We start from the raw sequence: 25,324 nt of genomic DNA, 5'->3' as shown, positions 1-25,324 counted from the left end.
GTTACCTCCTTCAAAAAGACTTCTGCCAGGGCTGTTGTATTCAGTACCCCTGATCCCACATCAGGCCACTGTCAACCCATGCCTCAGCTGGAGAATCCTGGACACTCACAAGCTAGTCTGGCTCAGTCTCTTGTGGGATCACTGCTCCTTTCCCCTGGGTCCTGCATGCACAAGGTTTTGTATGTGCCCTCCAAGAGTCTATTTCCCCAGTCCTATGAAAGTTCTGTAATAAAATCCCACTGGCCTTTGAAGTCAAATTTCCTGCGGGTGCTCAGTCCCTTAGCTGGATCCCCAGCTTGGGAAATCTGATGTGGGCCCTAGAACTTTTGCAACAGTGGGAGAACTGTGATTTTAGAACCCAGAAAATAAAGTCTGTCTCTGCTTCTATATTTTCCCCCTCTATTTGACATGAAGTGATGGGACCAGATTCCATGATCTTAGTTTTTTAATGTTGAGTCTTAAACCAGCATTTTCACCTTCCTCTTTCACTTTTATCAAGAAACTCTTTAGTTCTTCTTCACTTTCTGCCATAAGGGTGGTGTCATCTGCATATCTGAGGTTATTGATATTTCTCCCGGCAATCTTGATTCCAGCATGTAGTTCATCCAATACAACATTTCACATGAAGTACTCTGCATATAAATTAAATAAACAAGGTAACAATATACAGCTTTGACATTCTCATTTCCCAATTTTGAAACAGTCTGTTGTTCCATGTATGATTCTAACTGTTGCTTCATGACCTGCATACAGGTTTCTCAGGGGGCAGGTTTCTCAGGGGGCAGGTTAGGTTGTCTGGTATTTACATCCCTTGAAGAATTTTCCACACTTTGTTATAATCCTCATAGTCAAAGACTTTAGCATAGTTAATGAATCAGATATTTTTCTGGACTTCCCTTGCTTTTTCTATGATCTAATGTGAAGTGAAAATTGCTCTGCTCAATTGTGTCTGCCTCTGCGATCCCATGGACTATACAGTCTATGGAATTCTCCAGGAGTTTCTCCCTTTTCCAGAGGATCTTCCCAACCCAGGGATTGAACCCAGGTGTCCTGCACTGCAGGCAGATTCTTCACTAGCTGAGCCACCAGGGAAGCTCTATGATCCAACGGATGTTTGCAATTTGATTTCTGGTTTCTCTGCTTTTCCTTAATCCAGGCTGAACATCTGGAAGTTCTCAGTTCACTTGTTTCTGAAGCCTAACTGGAAGCATTTTGACCATTAACTTGCCAATATGTGAAACAAGAGCGATTGTGTGGTAGTTTGAACATTCTTTGGCATTGGCCTTTGGGATTGGAATGAAAACTGACCTTTTCAGTCCTGTGGCCAGTGTCGAGAAATGTCTATTTATGTCTTCTGCCCATTTTCAGCTGAGTTCTTTTCTTTTGTTGTTGAGTTGTATGAACTGTTTGTATACTTGTAAATTAAACCCCTTTCAGTCTCATCATTTGCAAATATAGTCTGTAGGATGGGCTTCTGTCAGGGAGTGTTTGACGGGAGGATTCCTACGTGCTGTCTCTCATGAGCCCTTTGTCCCTCTTCAGGCGGAACAGCACGCTGCTCCCAGGGACTGAGGTCATTGTGTGAGGCAGGCTTGGGTCTCCTTTAGTAAACATTCTCTTTTTGACAAAATTGCTTAGTCTTGCTCCCCTTTCTTGAGATATGGATTGTCTCCTGACCTTGTGACTAACCTTACCCCTTGTTCCCTTGGTAATGGTTGCTGCACATTTGGTTTTCTGATCTCTATCATTCCCGAAAGAAGTTTCTTGTACCACAGCCTATATATACTCATAGAGAAATCATTAAAGCACCTTTGCTCCATCAGAGCTTAGGTCCCCGTGTCTATTTTTGTTTCTCTCTTTCTCTCTCTCTCTCTCTCTCTCTTTCTGGCTGTTTCTCTGGAGTGTGGAGACCCGTCGTGCTCACTTTCCTGCCCGGGCTTCTAAGACCCTCTCCAGAAGGCACTTTGTGCCTTCACCCCTCGAGGGGGCGCGTGGTGCCTTCATGAGTGATGCAAGTCCTGTGTCAAGGACTTTATTGGTCCTCTGTGTAAACCAGGGAATATTAGCCTTTATCTCTTTTACTTTCTTATCATTGACTCTGTACCACCAGGTTCTGGTCCATTAAAGGACCCCAACAGGCTTCCCTTGCAGCTCAGTGGTAAAGAATCTGCCTCCTAATGCAGGAGTTATGGGTTCAATCCCTGGGTTGGGAAAATCTGCTGGAGAAGGAAATGGCAACCCACCTCAGTGTTCTTGCCTGGATAATCCCATGGACAGAGGAGCCTACAGACTACAATCCATGGGGTCAAAAAAGAGTCAGACATGGCTTAGCAACTAAACAGTAATAACTGTCTGTAGAATGTCTTTTCATATTATTTATGGTTTTCCTCCTGTGCAAAAGTTTGTAACTTTGATAAAGTCCCATTTGTTTATTTTTATTGCTTTGGGAACTGACCTAAAAAATAAAATTGGTAAGACTTAGGTAAGATTTACCTCAGATAATGTTTTGCCTATGTTCTCTTCTAGGAATCTTAGGAATTTCTAGGAGTGATATGTTCAAGTCCTTAAGTCATTTTGAGTTTATTTTTGTGTATGGTGAGAGTGTATGTTTTAACTTTATTGATTTACATGTGGCTATCCAACTTTCCCAACACTACTTTCTGAAGAGATCATCTTTTCCCTATTGTATACCCTTGCCCTTATTTGTCAAAGATTAATTGACCATAGGGGTGTGGATTTATTTCTGGGCTCTCTATTCTGTTTCATTGATCCATATGTCTGTTCTTGCACCACTATTTTGATTATGGTAGCTTTGTAGTATTGTCTGAAGTCTGGGAGGGTTATGCCTCTTTCCCACCCCCCCCCCATTGTGTTGGCAATTCTGGTTATTTATGTTTCCATATAATTTTTTTTTCATTTATTTGCATTAGTTGTAGTCTAATTACTTTACAATATTGTAGTGGTTTTTGCCATACATTGACTTGAATCAGCCATGGATTTACAAGTGTTCCCCATCCTGATCCCCCCTCCCACTTCCCTCCCCATCCAGCTCTGTGAAAACTGTCATGGGTAATTTGACAGGGATCATGTTAAATCTGTATGGGCTTCTCTTGTGGCTCAGATGGTAAAAAATCTGCTTGCAATAAAGGAGACCTGAGTTTGATCCCTGGATCAGGAAAATCCCCTGAAGAAGGGAATGGCAACCCACTCCAGTATTCTTGCCTGGAGAATTCCATGGACAGAGGAGCCCAGTGGACTACAGTCCATGGAGATGTAAAGAGTTGGACAGATGCACACACATATTAAGTCTATAGATTGCTTTGGGTAGTATGGTCATTTTAACAACATTGCAATATTATTTCTTCTAATCCTGGGATATATTTCCATTTCTTTGAATCATCTTAAATTTCCTTTGTAAATGTTTTATAGTTCTCTGCATAAACGTCTTTCTCCTCCTTGGTGAAGTTTATTGTTTGTTTGTTTGTTTGTTTTACTTTTTTTGGGGTTTACATTTCCTTTCTGATATTTCATTGTTACTGTAAAGAAATGAATTGATTTCTGTATGTTAATCTTTTATCCTGCTACCTTATTGAATTTCTTGATCAGTTCTACTAGTTTTTGCCTGGAGACTTTAGGGTTTTCTATATATAATATCATATCATCTATTTATAGTGATGATTTCACCTCTTTGCTTCCAATTTGGGCATATTTATTTATTCATTTTTCTGACTGCTGTAGCTGTCTTTCAATACTACATTGATAGAAGAAGTGAGATTGAGCCTTCTTGTCTCATTCCAGATTTTAGTGAGAATCTGGAATTTTCATCATTTATTTATTTATTAGTATCTAGCTACAGAGAGTTCATATTCTACTGACAGTATAAAAGACAGACACACATATACCACACAATAATACAACCTCAAAAGCACCAATGTAACCTTCAAAAGAAAACCACAGGCATGAGGGGGTGGGTCGTTGAGAGGAAGCAGTCTTTGAGGACAATTGCAAGAAAAGGCGACATTTCTAAAGTCCCCTTTCATTTTGAAAGGTAAACCAGGTAGCACCCCGTAGAGAAATAACAGAACATTCTAGTCAGAGGACCAGGCTATGCAAGAAATGCTAAAGAAAATGAAATGGATAAAGAGGCTAATGGGACTGGAGAAAAAGTTACATTCAGTTAGAAATAATGTTGGAAAGTCATAGGAAGCCCAGAAGTATATCATTAAAGGTATTTTGATTCAGTGTACATTTCTAAAAAATAATATATCGGCATGCATTGGAAGTTTTTTTTTTTTTTTTTTTTTTTTTTTTGAGGCTAATTACTTCACAACATTTCAGTGGGTTTTGTCATACATTGACATGAATCAGCCTTAGAGTTACACGTATTCCCCATCCCAATCCCCCCTCCCACCTCCCTCTCCACCCGATTCTTCTGGGTCTTCCCAGTGCACCAGGCCCGAGCACTTGTCTCATGCATCCCACCTGGGCTGGTGATCTGTTTCACCATAGAAAATATACATGTTGTTCTTTCAAAACATCCCACCCTCACCTTCTCCCACAGAGTTCAAAAGTCTGTTCTGAACTTCTGTGTCTCTTTTTCTGTTTTGCATATAGGGTTATCGTTACCATCAATCTAAATTCCATATATATGTGTTAGTATGCTGTAATGTTATTTATCTTTCTGGCTTACTTCACTCTGTATAATGGGCTCCAGTTTCATCCATCTCATTAGAACTGATTCAAATGAATTTTTTTAATGGCTGAGTATTATTCCATAGTGTATATATACCACAGCTTCCTTATCCATTCGTCTGCTGATGGGCATCTAGGTTGCTTCCATGTCCTGGCTATTATAAACAGTGCTGCAATGAACATTGGGGTGCACGTGTCTCTTTCAGATCTGGTTACCTTGGTGTGTATCCCCAGAAGTGGTATTGCTGGTTCATATGGCAGTTCTATTTCCAGTTTTTTAAGAAATCTCCGCACTGTTTTCCATAGTGGCTGTACTAGTTTGCATTCCCACCAACAATGTAAGAGGGTTCCCTTTTCTCCACACCCTCTCCAGCATTTATTGCTTGTAGACTTTTGGATAGCAGCCATCCTGACTGGCGTGTAATGGTACCTCATTGTGGTTTTGATTTGCTTTTCTCTGATAATGAGTGATGTTGAGCATCTTTTCATGTGTTTGTTAGCCATCTGTATGTCTTCTTTGGAGAAATGTCTGTTTAGTTCTTTGGCCCATTTTTTGACTGGGTCATTTATTTTTCTGGAATTGAGCTTCAGGAGTTGCTTGTATATTTTTGAGATTAATCCTTTTTCTGTTTCTTCATTTGCTATTATTTTCTCCCAATCTGAGGGCTGTCTTTTCACCTTGCTTATAGTTTCCTTTGTTGTGCAAAAGCTTTTAAGTTTCATTAGGTCCCATTTGTTTAGTTTTGCTTTTACTTCCAATATTCTCGGAGATGGGTCATAGAGGATCTTGCTGTGATTTATGTCGTAGAGTATTTTGCCTATGTTCTCCTCTAGGAGTTTTATAATTTCTGGTCTTACATTTAGATCTTTAATCCATTTTGAGTTTATTTTTGTGTATGGTGTTAGAAAGTGTTCTAGTTTCAATCTTTTACAAGTGGTTGACCAGTTTTCCCTGCACCACTTGTTAAAGAGGTTGTCTTTTTTCCATTGTATATCCTTGCCTCCTTTGTCAAAGATAAGGTGTCCATAGGTTTGTAGATTTATCTCTGGGTTTTCTATTCTGTTCTATTGATCTATATTTCTGTCTTTGTGCCAGTACCATACTGTCTTGATGACTGTGGCTTTGTAGTATAGTCTGAAGTCAGGCAGGTTGATTCCTCCAGTTCCATTCTTCTTTCTCAAGACTACTTTGACTATTCGAGGTTTTGTATTTCTATATAAACTGTGAAATTATTTGTTCTAGTTCTATGAAAAATACCATTGGTAGCTTGATAGGTATTGCATTGAATCTATAGATTGCTTTGGGTAGAATAGCCATTTTGACAATATTGATTCTTCCATCCATGAACACGGTATGTTTCTCCATCTGTTTGTGTCCTCTTTGATTTCTTTCATCAGTGTTTTATAGTTTTCTATGTATAGGTCTTTTGTTTATTTAGGTAGATATACTCCTAAGTATTTTATTCTTTTTGTTGCAATGGTGAATGGTATTGTTTCCTTAATTTCTCTTTCTGTTTTTTCATTGTTAGTATATAGGAATGCAAGGGATTTCTGTGTGTTAATTTTATATCCTGCAACTTTACTATATTCATTGATTAGCTCTAGTAATTTTCTGGAAGAGTCTTTAGGGTTTTCTATGTAGAGGATCATGTCATCTGCAAACAGCGAGAGTTTCACTTCTTCTTTTCCTATCTGGATTCCTTTTACTTCTTTTTCTGCTCTGATTGCTGTGGCCGAAACTTCCAACACTATGTTCAATAGCAGTGGTGAGAGTGGGCACCCTTGTCTTGTTCCTAATTTCAGGGGAAATGCTTTCAATTTTTCGCCAATGAGGGTGATGCTTGCTGTGGGTTTGTCATATATAGCTTTTATTATGTTGAGGTATGTTACCTCTATTCCTGCTTTCTGGAGAGTTTTAATCATAATTGAGTGTTGAATTTTGTCAAAGGCTTTCTCTGCATCTATTGAGATAATCATATGGTTTTTATCTTTCAATTTGTTAATGTGATGTATTATGTTGAATGATTTGCAGATATTAAAGAATCCTTGCATACCTTGGATAAAGCCCACTTGGTCATGGTGTATGATTTTTTTAAATATGTTGTTGGATTCTGTTTGCTAGAATTTTGTTAAGGATTTTTGCATCTATGTTCATCAGTGATATTGGCCTGTAGGTTTCTTTTTTTGTGGCATCTTTGTCTGGTTTTGGAATTAGGGTGATAGTGGCCTCATAGAATGAGTTTGGAAGTTTACCTTCATCTGCAATTTTCTGGAAGAGTTTGAGTAAGATAGGTGTTAGCTCTTCTCTAAATTTTTGGTAGAATTCAGCTGTGAAGCCATCTGGTCCTGGGCTTTTGTTTGCTGGAAGATTTTTGATTACAGTTTCGATTTCCTTGCTTGTGATGGTTCTGTTAAGATCTTCTATTTCTTCCTGGTTCAGTTTTGGAAAGTTATACTTTTCTAAGAATTTATCCATTTCTTCCAAGTTGTCCATTTTATTGGCATAGAGCTGCTGGTAGTAGTCTCTTATGATCCTTTGTATTTCAGTGTTGTCTGTTGTGATCTCTCCATTTTCATTTCTTAAATTTGGTTCTTCTCTCTTTGTTTCTTAATGAGTCTTGCTAATGGTTTGTCAATTTTGTTTATTGTTTCAAAAAACCAGCTTTTAGCTTTGTTGATTTTTGCTATGGTCTCTTTAGTTTCATTTGCATTCATTTCTGCCCTAATTTTTAAGAATTCTTTCCTTCTGCTAACCCTGGCGTTCCTCATTTCTTCCTTCTCTAATTGCTTTAGGTGTAGAGTTAGGTTATTTATTTGGCTTTTTTCTTGTTTCTTGATGTATGCCTGTAATGCTTTGAATCTTCCCCTTAGCACTGCTTTTACAGTGTCCCATAGGTTTTGGGTTGTTGTGTTTTCATTTTCATTCATTTCTATACATATTTTGATTTCTTTTTTGAGTTCTTCTATGATTTGTTGGTTATTCAGAAGCGTGTTATTTAGCCTCCATATGTTTGAATTTTTAACAATTTTTTTCCTGTAATTGAGATCTAATCTTACTGCACTGTGGTCAGAAAAGATGACTGGAATGATTTCAATTTTTTGAATTTTCCAAGCCCAGATTTATGGCCCAGGATGTGATCTATTCTGGAGAAGGTTCCGTGTGCACTTGAGAAAAAGGTGAAATTGATTGTTTTGGGGTGAAATGTCCTATAGATATCAATTAGGTCTAGCTGGTCCATTGTGTCATTTAAGGTTTCTGTTTCCTTGTTAATTTTCTGTTTAGTTGATCTATCCATAGTTGTGAGTGGAGTATTAAAGTCTTCCACTATTATTGGGTTGCTATTAATTTCCTCTTTCATACTCGTTAGCGTTTGCCGTACATATTGTGGTGCTTCTATGTTGGGTGCATATATATTTATAACTGTTATATCTTCTTCTTGGATTGATCCTTTGATCATTATGTAGTGTCCTTCTTTGTCTCTTTTCACATCCTTTATTTGAAAGTCAATTTTATCTGATATGAGTATTGCGACTCCTGCTTTCTTTTGGTCTCCGTTTGCGTGAAATATTTTTTTCCAGCCTTTCACTTTTAGTCTGTATGTGTCTCTGGTTTTGAGGTGGGTCTCTTGTAGACAGCATATATAGGGGTCTTGTTTTTGTATCCATTCAGCCAATCTTTGTGTTTTGGTTGGGGCATTCAACCCATTTACATTTAAGGTAATTATTGATAGGTGTGGTCCCGTTGCCATTTACTTTGTTGTTTTGAGTTCATGTTTATACAACCTTTCTGCATTTCCTGTCTAGAGAAGATCCTTTAGCATTTGTTGAAGAGCTGGTTTGGTGGTGCTGAATTCTCTCAGCTTTTGCTTGTCTGTAAAGCTTTTGAATTCTCCTTCATATCTGAATGAGATCCTTGCTGGGTACAGTAATCTAGGTTGTAGGTTATTCTCTTTCATTACTTTAAGTATGTCCTGCCATTCCCTTCTATTGATAGAAGGGTTTTTGTTGATAGATCAGCTATTATCCTTATAGGAATCCCTTTGTGTGTTATTTGTTGTTTCTCCCTTGCTGCTTTTAGTATTTGTTCTTTGTGTTTGATCTTTGTTAATTTGATTAATATGTGTCTTGGGGTGTTTCACCTTGGTTTTATCCTGTTTGGGACAGGATAAATCCTCTGGGTTTCTTGGATTTGGGTGGCTATTTCCTTCCCCATTTTAGGGAAGTTGTCAGCTATTATCTCCTCGAGTATTTTCTCATGGCCTTTCTTTTTGTCTTCTTCTTCTGGGACTCCTATGATTCGAATGTTGGGGCGTTTCACATTGTCCCAGAGGTCCCTGAGGTTGTCCTCATTTCTTTTGATCCTTTTTTCTTTTCTCCTCTCTGCTTCATTTATTTCCACCATTTTATCTTCTACCTCACTTATCCTATCTTCTGTCTCCATTATTCTACTCTTGGTTCTCTCCAGAGTGTTTTTGATCTCATTCATTGCATTATTCATTTTTAATTGACTCTTTTTTATTTCTTCTAGGTCTTTATTAAACATTTCTTGCACCTTTTCAATCTTTGTCTCCAGGCTATTTAGCTGTAACTCGATTTTGTTTTCAAGATTTTGGAACATTTTTATTATCATTATTCTAAATTCTTTTTCAGATAGATTCCCTATCTCCTCCTCTTTTGTTTGACTTGGTGGGCACTTTTCATGTTCCTTTATCTGTTGGGTATTTCTCTGCCTTTTCATCTTGTATAATTGCTGTGTCTGGAGTTGGCTTTCTGTATTCTGGAGGTCTGTGGTTCCTTTTTATTGTGGAGGTTTTACCCAGTGGGTGGGGTTGGACTATTGACTTGTCAAGGTTTCCTGGTTAGCGAAGCTTGTGTCGGTGTTGTGGTGCATGGAACTTGATTTCTTCTCTTTGGAGAGCAATGGAGTGCCCAGTAATGAGTTTTGAGATGGGTCTATGTGTTAGGTGTGACCTTGGGCAGCCTGTATGTTGACGTTCAGGGCTATGTTCCTGTGTTGCTGGAGAATTTGCGTGGTATGTCTTGCTCTAAAACTTATTGGCTCTTGGGTGGTGGTTGGTTTCAGTGTAGGTATGGAGGCTTTTGGACGGTCACTTATTACTCAAAGTTCCATGTAGTCAGGAGTTTTCTGGTGTTCTCAGGTTTTGGGCTTAAGTCTCCTGCCTCTGGATTTCAGTTTTATTCTTCCTGTAGTCTCAGGACTTCTCCAACTATACAGCACTGGTAATAAAACTTCTAGGTTAATGGTGAAAAGATTCTCCCCCATTAGGGACACCCAGAGAGGTTCACAGAGTTATATGAAGAAGAGGAGAGGGAGGAGGGAGATAGAGATGAGCAAGAGGAGAAAAAGGGGGACTCAAGAGGAGAGAGACAGATCTACGCAGTTGTCTGTTCCCAGAGTGTTCTCTGTAGCCCAGACACCCACAAAAATTCACAGAATTGGATTGGGAAGAGAAAGGGAAAGGAGGAAATAGAGGTGTTCTGAGGTAGAAAACAGACAGTCAAGATTGGGAGAGAATAATCAACACACTCCTGAATAAAAATGGGAACTGAATATTGGATTCTTAAATGTTCACAATTTATATCATATACTGAAAAACAAAAATTAAAAATCTAGAATAGAGGTTAGGCTCTTAAAAATACTATATTAAAAACAAAAACTGAAACACACACAAAAAAATTTTAGAAATATATATGAAGTTCGGTTTAAAAATAGGGCTTCTCTTCTTTTTTTTTTTCTGTAAAGTTATAGTGTATTGAAAATGAAAATTAAGGAGTAGTAGAGGAGTACTAGAGGACTTTAAAAGAAATAAGAGAAAAAGAAAAATAGAAAATAGAAGAGAAGAAGAAAAATAAAGAAGAAAAAAAAAAAAGAAAGAAAGAAAAAGTTTCTCCCTAATTAAAAAAATCATAAAAATATATGAAAATGAAAGTTAAGGAGTAATGGGGGAGTAATAGGGAATTTTAAAGGAAAATAAAAGAGAAAAAAAAATTTTTTTCTTACTTAAAAAAACAAAGTAAAAATATATCTAGGAATTTCTCTGGAGTTGTTGAGGTCAGTGTGGGTTCGGCTCAGTTTCAGATAGCTCCTCGTTCCAGCTACAATTCTCGATATCTACAGGCCCTTCCAGTGTATTCAGTGTTTTCTACAGGGATTTTAATCTGTTGCACCGGTCCCTTCTGAAGCGGTTCCCTTTGTTTATTTCGCTTCTGTTGCCGGTCTCTTCAGAGCCTCATTTCCGCCCTGACACAGGTGGGCGGAGGTGGACTCTTATTCAGGTAGCTAGTTCCGTCGCGCTGCGGGGCGGGGCTGGCGCTGTGGGGAGGGGCTGGCGCTGTTTTCTCCGTCTGCGCTGCTCAGGCTCCCAGCTGCTCTATATGGAGCGCGCCCCGCGCTGCGCACGGTTCCAGCCCTCGGGTGTTCCACAAAAGCGCGGAACACAAGGCTGCGCCTGCGTTTTGTCCCTACGCCGCCCGAGTGGCTCAGGCAGCCAGGCGCTTGACGGGCGCTCTCTCCCCGGGTGCGGCGCGTATTCTGCCCTGCGCGATCCCAGCCTCAGTTTAGTATTATATTGGCTGTGGGTTTGTCATAAGTAGCTTTTACTATCTTGAGATGCATTCCCTCTGTATCCACTTTGTTAAGAGCTTTTGTCATGAATAGATATTGAATTTTTTTCAAAGACTTTTCCAGCATGTATTGAGGTGATCATGTGATTTTTGTTTATGTAATGTGTCACACTGATTTATTTGTGGATGTTTAATCCTCCAATGAATGTGGAATGTATCCTACCTGGTTTTTGTATATGATCTTTTTTATGTGTTGTTGGATTCAGTTTGCTAATATTTTATTGAGAATTTTTACATCTATATTTATCAAAGATACTGGCCTATAATGTTATTTTTCAGTGATGTCTTTGGTTTTGGTATCCTTGGGAGTGTTCCTTCCTCTTCAATATTTTGGAAGAGTTTGAGAAGGATTAGTATAAGTTCTTCAATGAATGTTTGGCAGAATTTGCCTGTAAAGTCATCTGGTTTTGGACTTTTATTTATAGGGAGTTTCTTTTTTTAATTTATTTTTATAATTGAATTATATTTGCTTGACAGAATTGTGTTGGTTTCTGCCAAACCTCAACATGAATCAGCCATAGATATAATACATATGTCCCCTCCCTCTTGAACCTCCCTCCCCATCTCACCCCCCTAGGTTGTTACAGAATTCTTGTTTGAGTTCCCTGAGTCATACAACAAATTGCCAGTGGGAGTTTTTAAATTACAGATTCTATTTGACTTTTAATGATCAGTCTGTTCAAATTATGCATTCTTGATTCAATTTTGGTAAGCTGTGTATTTCTAGAAACTTGCCCATTTCTTCTAGCTTGTCAGTTTTTTTATATATATGTGTTCATAATATTTCCTTATTATTTTATTTTTTATTTCTGAAGTATCAATTGTTATGTCTCCTTCATATCTTATTTTGTTTATCTGAATTCTCTCTCTTATCTTCTTAGTAAGCCTGGCCAGAGACTTGCCAATCTTGTTTATCCTTAGAGATAACCAGCTCTTGGTTTTATTGAAGTTTTTTCTATTTTTGATCTTAATTTATTTCCTCTCTGATCTTTATTATTTCCTTCATTCTGCAACTTGTGTTTTTGCTTGTTCTTTTTCAAGTTAAGTGATAGGTTTGTTCATTTGAGATTTTTCCTGTTTTTTTTGAGGAAGACCTGTTTCACCATGAACTTCTCTCTAAGAACAGTTTTTGCTGCACACCATAGATTTTGTATGGCTGTGTTTTCATTGTCATATGTCTCAAAGTGTTTTAAATTTTCTCTTTGATTTCATCATCAAATTGATAGTTTTTTAGCATGATGCTTTTAGTCTCCATGTAATTGCTTTTTTCTCATTTCTTTTTTTGTAGTTGATTTCTAATTTCATACCATTGTGATCAGAAAAGATGCTTGAGATAATTTGTATACTCTTAAATTTGTTGATGATTGTTTTGTACACTAGTAAGTGGTCAATTGTAGAAAATCTCTCATGTGCACTTGAAAAGAATTTGTATTCTCCTTTTTTGGATGTAATGTCCTGAAAATATAATTAGGTCTAACTGTTCCATTGTATAATTTAGAATCTGTTGCCTTACTGATCTCTGTCTCTAAGATCTGTCCATTGATGTAAGTGAGGTGTTAGGATCTCCTACTATTTACTGTGCTGCTTTCAGTTTATCCCTTTATGTTTATTAGTATTGTTTCATGTATTTGGGTACTCATATTAGGTTTATATTAATCAGCATAAAATCCTCTTCTTGTATTGATTCTTTTATCATTATATAGTGTCCTTCTTTATCTTTCCTTATGGGTTTTGTTTTAAAGTCTATTTTGTCTGACATAAGTACTAAAACCCCTGATCTCATCTCACTTCTGTTCGAAACATCTTTTTCCATTTCGTCACTTTTAATATATGTGTGTCCTTTACCCTAAAGTGGATCTCTTGTAGGCAGCATATTGTAGACTCTTGCTTTTTCTTTCTTCCTTTTTTTTATTATCCAGTATGACACTCTGTGTGCTTTGCTTGGAGCATGTAGTACGTTGACATTTAAAGTAATTATTGGTAAGTATGTATTTATTGCCGCTTTGAGGTTTGTTTTTCCATTGACTTTACATTTCTTCTCTGTCCCTTTTTTCTTTTGTGGTTTAATGATTTTCTTTTGTATTATATTTATGTTCTTTTCTTTTTGGTTTTAGTGAATTTTTTGTATATTTTTGATTTGTGGTTACCCTGTTTTTCGATTATGTTAATTCCTTACTATATCTACTTGCCCAAGACTGTTAGTCATATAGTCTCAAACACATTCTAGGGGGGGAAATACCCTGCATTTTCTTACTCTCCTCCCCCATATTTTATGATTTTGATGTCCTCTTTTATATCTTTATGTTCGTCCTTTTGCTGTTTATAATGATTATCATTACTTTCACAGAAAATTTGATTTTTTTAATCTTTGTACTGACTTAAGTGATTTATTTTCCAATTGTAATTTTCTCTTCCCTGTAGATTCTTCCTTATTTTATATTTAGAGAAAGACCTTTCAGTATTTCCTTTAGAATAGTTTTGCTTGTCTGAGAAAATCTTTATCTCTCTTCCTATTCTAAATGATAATCTTGCTGATAGAGTATCCTAGGTTGCAGATTTTTCCCTTTCAGGATTTTGAGTGTATCTTGCCCACTCCATTCTGGCCTACAACATTTCTGAGGAGAAGTCACCTGACAGTCTTATGGGGGATCCCTTGTAATCAACTCTTTTGTTTTTATCTTGTTGCCTTTAGAATACTCTCTAATTTTTCCAAACTTTAACTATAATATGACTTGTTGTAGGTCTGTTTGGGACCTTCTCTGCTTCCTCGGTATTTGTTTCCTTCTTTAGGTTTAGGAAGCGTTCAGTCATTATTTATTTAAATATATTTTTTATCTCTTTTTCTCTTTCTCTTCTGGAATCCCTATTAAGCATAGGTCGGCATGCTTTATATTATCTCATAGATCTTTCATATTGCTTTAATTTTTTTTTTTTGGTAGGCTAATCAGCACTTTTTTTTTCATTTATTTTTATTAGTTGGAGGCTAACTACTTCACAACATTGCAGTGGGTTTTGTCATACATTGACATGAATCAACTATGGATTTACATGTATTCCCCATCCCAATCCCCCCTCCCACCTCCCTCTCCCCCTGATTCCTCTGGGTCTTTTTATTAATTTGACTTTCTATCTTCTGTCCTTATTGGGTGATTTCCTTTATTCTATCTTTCAGGTCACTTGTTCGTTCTTCTGCATTTTTCATTCTGCTACCCATTGCCTTCAGCTCAGCTTCTGTCTCTGCAAATGAATTTTCTAATTTTTCTTGGTTCCTATTATAGTTTCTAGTTCCTTTTTTTTTCCCCACAATAGTTTGAATTTCTTTTGATACACTTTCTTAATTCCTTCAGTATTCTCATTGTCTCCTTCTAGAAACCAGTGTATTAGACTGAAGAGGTCTGTTTCATCATTTGTTCTCTCAGGGGAACTCTCTTGGCCTTTTAACTGGGAGTAGTGCTTTTGCTTCTTCATTTTCCTTACATTTCTCCTACTCTGTGAGTTTAGGAGAAATAATTATCTACCGTGGTTTTGGAGGGCTATTTATGTGTGGGACTGTTCCTGTGTAGCTTGTTTGGGTTTAGTACATTTGATGCAAGCGCTGTTTTTAGTACAGTAGCCTGTCTTCTCTTTCCTCAGTGTGAGCTGGTTATTATCCCCTTGATAGGAGTTAAGCAGATGCAGTGCCCAGTGTCCAGTCCTGGGGTTCTCAGTGGTGGCAGTTCAGGCACACCCCTGGGCACGCAGTGGGGGTGGGTATAGCTTGTGACCACTCCTGGAGTCTAGGAAGGAGACACTGGTGGCCTGTGACCACTCTTGGCATCCCCCTTTGGAGCCAAGGAAGGCAGTGTCCTGCCCACTGTAGGCACGGAGGGAAAAGGCTACAATCTTACCTCATTCTCCCCATGCCCTCCAAACGATGGTGACTGGCCTGTAAGGAGGCCCAGGTGTCCTCTTCGTATAGCCACCAGCCACAGTTTCACAGGATTCCCACTCCCTCAGTCTGTCTCAACACAGTCAACCTCAGTCCTTTCCCCAGGTCTGATCCCCAAAGTCCAAGTCCCAGCATCCATCCCCCTCCAGCGCTGGCAGACGCGCGTGTCAGGCTGGGGAGTGCGGGGCAGGGCACCATCTGGGCAGTGTTCCCTCTGCTCCGGCTGCCACCGACAGGCTGCCGGGCTCTCCTCTGAGGCCCAGAAGCCCCCCTTCTGTCCCAGCCAACCTTCCTGACGGTGAAGGGCTTCTCTAGGTGCAGGAACCTTTCCTCTTTCCCAGCTCTTTCCCAGGGGCACAGCTTGTGACCCAACTTCTTTGTTTTTGTTTGGTTTTTTTTAATCTTTTTTCATACCTGGTTACATGGAGATTTTCTTGGTCCTTCAGTAGTCTGAGGTCTTCTTCCAGTGTTCAGTAGATATTCTGGGAGGATCGTTCTACATATAGATGTATTTTTGATATATATGTGGGAGAAGGTGAGCTTCATGTCCTACTACTCTGCCATCTTGATCACTCCCTAAGTCTTTTACCCTTCATATTACCCCTTTCCTTGTTCTTCAGAGGTTTGGGATGCCAGCCCGTGGAAAGAAAAATTAGCTCCAGATTCAGAGGCACTGCAAAATAAAATTGGGAATCCTTATGAAAGTGTATAAGGGGAGAAGTGTGATACAGTAGCAGGGAGGAGATGCATGAGTTGGGGGAAATGATAAGAAATAATGTCTATGAGAATAAAATCATTAGCAAAGCTGTTTAAGTATTTTGTGCATGCCTGGAGCAAATGACTTGGTACTAATTTGTATTTAGTTTATGTGCCCTGATAATACCAAGAGTAACTTGTGTTTATAATATAGTGACTTAAATATGTAGAAAGTAAAATGACCATTTCCCCAAGGAAGCTGGAGAACATCAATATTAAATAATCTGTTCATGTCCACATTGATGGTAATTAAATAAACCAGGCTCTTATATTTTCTTTATACCAAGCCCTGGTCTTCAGATGCCATATATTATGTGAAACTTCAGGCTAATTGTATCTATCCTGACAGAAATCTCTAGCTCCCAGTTCATTTTGTTTGGTCAAAAGGATTATTAAACTCGAAATGTTAAGAACCTCAATTAGTTCTCTGACATTCACTGTGCCTTAAATGAAGGTTTTTTTTGTTTGTTTGTTTTGTTTTTTGTTTTTTTATAGTCTTAGTTTTGGGGGTAGTTATCAGTAGAATTTAAATTCTGTTTAGTTTAATTTAACCTATATTTACCCTAAAATAACTTTTTAATTTTTGTTCCCTTTTATGCAACTATTTTTGATATTTAGTAAGAAAGTAAAAGAAATAGCACTTGTTGATGTTCATCATGCACTAAATATCTTTCTGAATGATTTTGTAGTCATAATTCAATATAATACTGAATCTCAAATAAGACATTATCTTCAGTTCAGTTCAGTTCAGTCGCTCAGTCGTGTCCGACTCTCTGCGACCCCATGAATCGCAGCACGCCAGGTCTCCCTGTCCATCACCAACTCCTGGAGTTTACAATTCAATATATACTCAACAAGATTTTTAGTAAATGACTGCCATATATCAGGTATTGTGCTAAGGTACAGAGATACAAAGAGAGAAAACATATTTGCTGTTTGTGTGGGGTTCTTTTCAGTCAAGGAAAAGAGAGACAATGAAGATAAAGCTAAAATATTGCAGATGCTATGATCACAATATATAATTCACACATTCATTCATTGTGGTTTGTCAGGCACAGTTTTAAGTGCTGGGAAATGACACCTAATGACAGTGAATGAAACAGAGAAAGATCTCTTCCCACACAGAGCTGGCATTCAGGTATTCATCCTAAGGATCACAAAAGACAATCATTTGGGATCATAGAAATGACTATTAGGAATCTTTGGAACATCAGTTATATATCAAAATGATTGAGTGAACCTCTGGGAGTAAAGCTACTTTTCAATCTGTAACCTCATATCCTTGAAGTAATGCACAGGGTAAGCTGTGGTGGCAAGTTTCCACTATCAGGGTCCTTTCTGAAACCAACCAGTTCCTAAAGCTGTCAATTTTCTCTACCTGCACCATCATGAAAGATAAATTCATTTAAGGCCAAATAAGGTAGAATGGTACAATTTGTCTCACTTGATTCAGTGGTAATGTCTTCAATTCTGTGGTGTATGTTAGATCAGAAGAGATTTTTCTTTCTTAAGTGGAAGACTCTTAAGGATGTGAAACTAGTTTTCTCTGTTGTTCAGTCTTTCAATTCTAGTATAATCCAAATGTGCCTTTATCCTTCTTTTTCGTTCCTTGTGCAAAAAGATATCACCTATAGGTTTTCCATGTTAATATTATGATAATTTAATAATTTAAGAGAAACCATATCTTCATAAATTGTTGTTATTAATATTGTTTCTTAAGAGGTTGGATATTCTCAATGAGCAAAAATATCTGCTTGCATCCTCAAGTTTTGTTTTGAAATCAAGCAAGATTACTAATTAATGTGGAACACACATTGAAAATATCAAATGTCAAAACCCTGTGAACTCCTATAACTGATTTTATTCATATTGTTAATTTCAGTGAACAGAGAGCTACAAGGAAAGCTCTTTCATTGTAGCCTTCATAAAAACCACTTATTTCTTTACATAGTTGTCATTTTTTATTAGATGTTTTTCTAAAAATATTGAATATACTTTATTTAGTCAGTAAACAATTACTGAGTGTCAGAACTATGCTGGGTTATAATGAAATTGACATATAAAATCATTCACATCAAATGAAGGTGAGAGGAAATAAAGATCACTATGTTAAAGGTTGGTATTAATAATTCTGTGACAGACATATTTTATACTACAGTTATGATTTTAATCTACTTTTCATTTTCTTAGCACACAACCTCTCTACAGTGCTTCTTAAACATTGAGATATAAGGAATAGTCTGAGTAGCATGTTGAAATTGTGGTTCCTGGGCCCTAGAGAAATTCAGAAGGTCTAGGAATCTGCATTTTCACAAAACCCAGGTTCTTTGTAAGCTGGTGATCCTTACCTTAGACTTCACTTGGAGAAAGAGTCCCTTTGTGGCCTTTCCTTCTGCAGAGGCTTTCCCAGGCAAAGATTCCATGAGGTCTCTTTCAGTCTTCCACCTACTTATCTTGATGCCATGCTGTCAGGATTGTCAGTTGAGATTTACCAGGTTCATTTCAGTGTGTTGACTTGTAACCCTCTGTAGTGCAGGGCTGCCCTTGTTGGAGTCAGTTGTAGTTAGGCTGAGAAGTGGTGAGGCAATAGTCAATGGTGTCAAAGACTGCCTCTAATGGGGGGCTATCTGGAAGATGATGGAAGGCCCCCGCATGGCATGATAAGAGAATGCTTTTTAAAGAAGTTTAAGCACCAGCTAGGAACTGCTTACCTGTTGGGGAGTACTTTACAAGTATTAATTATTTAACTCTCTTTAAAAAAAATCTATAAAGCAAGTACTACTATATGTTCATTTCCCATGAGGACATTGAGGCAAAATAACCCAGCATCACAAAGCTATTATACCATGTGGTAGAGCAGGGATTTGAACTCAAGTGGTCTGATTCTAGGGTTTGGTAGCATAGTTACTATATGCCTTTCCCTTAGTCAAAGGAGCATCCTTAGATCCTTTTGCTACCATGATTCATATCAGAATGACTTCCAGTAAGTTATGCAAACAGATAGAAAAACAAACAAACAAAAATCATCTCAAAAGGAAAGCAATACAAACATTACATAGGATAGATTTTAGTGTATTTTCAGATCAAAGGTGTATTTCAGCTTCGATTACAGGAATACTCTAGTAAAGCAAAAAGACCCCAGTAGACACACAACAACATAGGGTAACATATTTCATATACTCAGAAGAGAAGATAATTCCTTTACAATTTTTTTTTTCCATGAAACACAGGATATTCCATTAAGAGCATGAATTTTTGAGTCAGAAAGATCAGGCTTCTAATTCTTACCTGTCACTTACTTGCTTGATGATCTATGGCAGTTTGCTTACCTTAACTCTCAGCTTCTATGGAATGAACATGCCAATACAAGGCTTGGTGAATATTAAATGAGATAATTGTGTGAAGTGTCGTGTCAAATGACTTGACAGTGTTGAGAAGGTTGCATTCTGTCAATAATCAGTTTCTATTTACTGGAGGTATTATTATCAGCAGTGGGTTTCCTTGGTGGCTCAGATGGTAAAGAATCTGCTCACAATGCAGGAGACCTGGGTTTGATCCCTAGGTTGGGAAAATTCCCTGGAGAAGGAAATGGCAACCCACTCCAATACTTTTGCCTGGAGAATCCTATGGTCAGAGAAGCCTGGTGGGCTACAGTTCATGGGTTTCCCAAAGAGGCAGATATGACTGAGTGACTAACACGCAGTAGTAATAAATTTAATACTCTTAGTAGAATGCATTAGAATATTTTTGGTGGAAAGATTTTAAAAGTTGAATTGATGGCGAATCTTCCTTTTGACATCATGATTATAAAATGTTTATATTGTGTCTTTGAGATGCTCTGATCTATGATTGGCCTACTTATCTTTACCAGGTGATCAAACCAACACCCCTCAACTGCTAGCCCTGGCCTCACGCCTGCGGGAGAGGGCTGAATTCTTTCAGTCAGATGAGATGCGTCCTGCTAATGACCCCAAGGAAAGAGCTCCCATCCGTGTGCGGATGCTGAATGATATTCTCCAGAACATGGAGAAGAGCTTCCTAGTGCAGCATGCACCCCCAGGGTTTTACAGGTAGGAAATTTGCTCAAGTTTGCTATTTTCATGCCTCTTAATTAAATACTTGTGTTTAACTTTCAGAATATGACATGTACCTTCTGTGAACATAAGACTGTTTTTTTGTTTGTTTTTAATATGAAGTAGTTATTTTATCTACAATTTGAGGCTCATTCTCCTCCGCTCAAAGCAAAGTTCAACTTCATATCTGTAGATATTGATATTATTTGTAGATATGGATATTATCTATATCTATGATACTACTAGTTGGGCTTCCCAGATGATGCCAGTGATAAAGAACATGCCTGCCAATGCAGGAGACATAAGAGACAAGGGTTTGATCCCTAGGTTGGGAAGATTCACTGGAGAGAGAATGGCAACACACTCCAGTATTCTTGCCTGTAGAATTCCATGGACAGAGGAGCCTGGTGGGCTGTAGTCCATGGGGTTGCAAAGAGTCGGACATGATTGAAGCGACTTAATGGAGCATAACACATGATACTAGTTAGCGGTATCATCTAGAAAATGACTAAGAATTTTTACATTAAATTCAATATGAATCAAATGAGATATAGCTACTGAAAAACTAAATGCGTTATAGGTTGTGTTGGGAGAAATACTGAATCAGGAGATAAGCCTATGTTTTTATCCTAGTAAGTCTATGTTTACAACTTTGTGTTTAATTCTAGAAACTATTTACATTTTAAGAGGGAATTAAATATGTTTAATAGACATGTTAATTCATGTTCAATAGACATGGATTTGTGCAAAGTCCCAGAGTTAGTGGAGAACAAAGGAGCTTGGCGTGCTACAGTCCATGGGGTTGCAAAGAGTTGGACATGACTTAGTGACTGAGCAACAACAGCAAAATTTTCAGGGGGAGAGGAATTTATAGGAATGTTGCAAAAACCAGGTTATGAGACATATTTGGTTAAATCACCACAATAGAGGGATTTCTGAAAATACTTTCACAATTTTAACAAATACTTTAACAAAACATTGCCATATTCAATTTAATCTCTTAGAGGATCACACAAGCACATACATGTTTTTCTGGTTCTCAGGAATAGTAGAAATGAAACAAAGAGGGCAAGTAGAGTTTCCAAAAATAAAACATTTTAATTTTTTTTAAATTGGTGACAGTCATTGACTACTTAATATGTCTTAGATACTATGTTAAACCCATTCCATGCATTAATTAATTTAATCCTGGCTAAAGGGTCAATGAATCAGATATTCTTAGGGTCTCCATTTTACAGATGAGGAAACTGGGCTCAAGAATGCTAAATGACTTGCCAAAATAGTAAAGCAGACTTCAGAGAATATCCTGTCTCTCACTTTACTAATAATTTTTTTTTTAATTTTACTTTATGTTGGAGAATAGTTGATTAACAAAGTGTTTGTTTCAGGTGTACATCAAATTGATTCAATCATATTTCAGTCACATCTTTTCCAAACTCTTTCGTACTTAGGTTGTTAGTATTGAGCACCATGACCTAGGTTAGGCAAATTTATTTTGTAAATAAGTCAGTTTGTATCATTTTTTTTAGATTTCACATTTAAGTGATATCATAGATATATGTCTTTGACATTTAAGTGAGTATGATAGTCTCCAGGTACATCCATGTTGCTACAAATGGCATTATTTTAGTCTTTTTAATGGCTGAGAAGTATTCCATTGTACATATGGACCACATCTTCTTTTTCTATTACTCTATCAATGGACATTTGGGTGGCTTCCATGTCTTGGCTATTGTAAACAACACTGCAATGAACATGGGGTGTGTGTATCCTTTCAAATCATGGTTTCTTCCAGATATATATGTTCAGGAGTGGGACTGCTGTATCATATGCTGGATCTATTTTTAGTTTCTTAAGGAACCTTCATATGGTTCTCTATAGTGTCTGAACCAATTTTCATTCCCACCAAGAGTGCAGGAGGGTTTCCTTTTCTCCACATCTTCTCCAGCATTGACTGTTTGTAGCTGTTTTGATGATGGCCATTCTGACCCATGTGAGGTGATATCTCATTGTAGTTTTGACCTGCAGATCTCATTGTAGTTTCAATTGGTGGATAAATTGAAAAAGCCTTGCAACCCTGGGATCCCACTTGATCATGGAGTATAATAATTTTAACATATTGTTGGATTCAGTTTGCTAGTGTTTTGTTGAGGATTTTTACATCTATATTCATCAGTGATATTAACCTGTGCTTTTCTGTGGCATCTTTGTCTGGTTTTGGCATCAGAGTGGTGGTGGCCTCACAGAATGTGTTTGAAAGTATTCCTTCCTCTGCAATATTTTGAAATACTTCAGAAAAAAATAGGTGTTAGCTTCAGAAGGATAGGTGCTAAATATTCTCTAACTGTTTGGCATGACTTACCTTTGAAGCCCTCTGATCCTTGACTGCTGTTTCTTGGGAGGATTTTTGTTTTGTTTTGTTTTGTAATGTTCCCTGAACTCTATTATGATAACTTCTTTACAAATGTTTATCCCCAAATTTTCTCTTTGAAAAACATTAGTTATGAGTATAAAAACATACATTTATACCAAGTTCACTTTTGGGGCTTTTGGTTTTGAGTTATTGCTGTTGTTCAGTCATTGCAAGTTGTGTCACTCTCTGCAGCTTCACGGACTGCAGCATACCAGGCCTCCCTGTCCTTCACCATCTCCCAGAGTTTGCCTAAATTGATATCCATTGAATTGGTGATGCCATCCAACCATCTCATCCTCAATCACAAGTTCTCTTTCTGCCTTCAAACTTTCTGTCTCTTCTCCAGGTCCATAAAATCCTAGGAATGGCTTTCAGAGTCATTCTTAGAAGAAATGGCAAAAAAACAGATAGTCAATAGATTCAAAGAAGGAAGGGATAAAAGGAATAAAATTTAAGTGAACTGAAAACTGGATTGCTTAACACTGAATTCAAGTCAGTGATATGCCAGAGCTCTCTTGTTCTGGCCCACACAAGAAACATTAAAAACATCAGGAATTTTGCCAGCTGATTATCAAGCCCTTTTTAGCTTGAAATTACCAAGCACTACACATCAGAACTTCGGGTTATCAGGAAGTCTGTGTTCGAGTGGACAATTGACATCCCTGATTATGGTACAGTCAGTCCAAGCTCATGTCCATGCAACAGGTGATGCCACTGAAACTCCTGGATGCCAGTGTCTGGCAGTTCATGTCCTAAATATCTCCCTGGTATGTCCCTTTTCTCTCATCCTGCCATCTCTGTCTTACTTCCTATCTTGATGGTCTCTGTCCTAGATTACTGCTGTTGCCTCCCAGCCTCTATCACTGGAACAACATTCTTTTTAAATCTACCATTAGAGGGACTTCCCTGGAGGTCCAGTGGCTAAGACTCCACACTCCCACTGCAGGGGTGCAGGTTTGACTCCTGGTCAGGAAACTAAGATCCTACATGCCTCAGTGTGTCTCATGATTTCCTAAAGTTCATCAGGGTGGACTGGGCTCCCCTGGGATGCATGGAGCCTCCACGTCTCATTCTGCATCTTGTTCCCAGGTAGCAGGAGCAGAAGCTGTCGCTGGGCCATCGGGTCACCATGAGCACAAGTGGGGACGCTCTTTAATCTACTCTTTGCCTCTCAGTTGCCATGAACACTTGAGAGCAGTGATCCTCTAATGTGTGCTTCCTGATTTCTGAGGCCTCAGAACAATGTCCAGTTTTTCCTGCCTGATCCTCTCAGAGGTTTTTCAGGATTGTTGTAGACTGAGGTCCCAAAGTCTGTCTGTGCTACTGGAGTTGCTTACACCTCTAGGAGCTCCACTAGCTTCCCACAGTAACTAGAGGAGAAAACTGGCAATATAAGATCTCTACCTTCAAGGAGTTTAATTCAAGAGGTAAAATATATAAATCATAATAAATTTCCCGAATACTTATGCAAAGTACTCAATGAATGCTACAGGTAAGGTGTGCTGTTGGGATTCACAGAAGAGAGAAATTACCTTCTGGCAGTCAGAAAATTCACAGAGGAAGGGAAAAATTTATCTGGTCTTCAGGGAATGGTAGGATACCCGATAAATTTGGGAGTGCTATAGACTGAATGTTTGTGTCTTCCCAAAATTTCTGTGTTGAGACCTAATGATAATGTTTGGAGATGGGGCCTTTAGGAGATAATTAGGTCTTGAAAAGTGAAAGTGAAAGTGAAGTTGCTCAGTCGTGTCCGTGTACAGACCCATGGGCTGCAGCCTACCATTCTCCTCCATCCATGGGATTCTCCAGGCAAGAACACTGGAGTGGGTAGCCTTTCCCTTCTCCAGGGGATCTTCCCAACCCAGGGATCAAACCCGGGTCTCCTGCATTGCAGGCAGACACTTTAACCTCTGAGCCACATGAGGACTCTCATTAGTGGGATTAGCACCCTTACAAAAGGACCCTCCTTCACCCATACTGCTACGTGAAGACAGAGTCATCTATAGTTCACCAAGCAACCTCTAACCAGACATGGAATCTGCCGGCACCTTGATCTTGGACTTCTCAGCCTCCAGAACTGTGGGAAATAATATTTGTGGTGTTTATAACTCACTCATTATATAGTGTTCTGTTATAGCAGTTCAAACTAACTAACAAATGGAAGGATAGAGTGAATAGAGAGACACAAGGAGAAGTTGTGTGTGGTGTGCTGGGGAGTGAAGCACAGAAAGTGGAGTCTTCTGAATTGCTATTGGGTTCATGATTATGGAAACGTAGGAAGGAATCAAGTGATAGAGTTCCATGCATGCTCTGTTGAGAGCTTTGGGCTTTATTTTTTTTACACAAAAGACACTATTAACAAACCTGTGTTAACTTATCTGGTCTTCCAAATAGGGCGTCCTGGAACTGGGAAGTTAGGGAAACTGTGGATTTAAGAAACACGTGAAATGGTGAGAATTTGATTTGGCATGTTGTTGTCAGGAATGAAAAGCAAATCCAATTTGGGAGATGGTTTTAAGGAAGAATGGGAACATTTAACCAACCAGTGGCTGTGGGAATTTTATTTTAGGGTTCACATGGAGCTAGGCAGATGAACCAGGGTTGAGTAGTAGAAAGAGTCTCCTCTCTGCCCATTTCTCCAGCCAGTTAGTTAAGGCACTCAGTATCTTTGCTCTCCATGTAACTGTATGGAAATCTGTTAAGAAAAGTAACTTCCAAAGTCCTTTTCCTCTAAAAATCTGATTTAATGCACATTCACTGCATTAACCCTCCCAAACTCTACAGTCAAGGGGAATCCTACCAATCCTGAGGAAGAGG

General features: G+C 38.2%; 1 protein-coding gene across 6 annotated transcripts in view; it reads left to right on the top strand.

Moving 5' to 3' along the window:
- The window catches only part of NAALADL2 (N-acetylated alpha-linked acidic dipeptidase like 2), a 1,500,734-nt gene that overhangs the window by 1,406,138 nt on the left and 69,272 nt on the right, over positions 1–25,324 (top strand). For all 6 annotated transcript variants that reach the window (XM_065942422.1, XM_065942425.1, XM_065942424.1 and 3 more), the window contains one exon: positions 19,893–20,091. In XM_065942422.1, the coding sequence (XP_065798494.1) occupies positions 19,893–20,091 (199 nt within the window). The remainder of the gene's footprint in view (positions 1–19,892; positions 20,092–25,324) is intronic.

This window comes from Muntiacus reevesi, chromosome 8, assembly GCF_963930625.1.
Source record: "Muntiacus reevesi chromosome 8, mMunRee1.1, whole genome shotgun sequence".
Classification (NCBI taxonomy): Eukaryota; Metazoa; Chordata; class Mammalia; order Artiodactyla; family Cervidae; genus Muntiacus; species Muntiacus reevesi.
The sequence above is the reverse complement of the archived record's forward strand: the minus strand, read 5'-3'. Positions and strand labels throughout refer to the sequence as shown.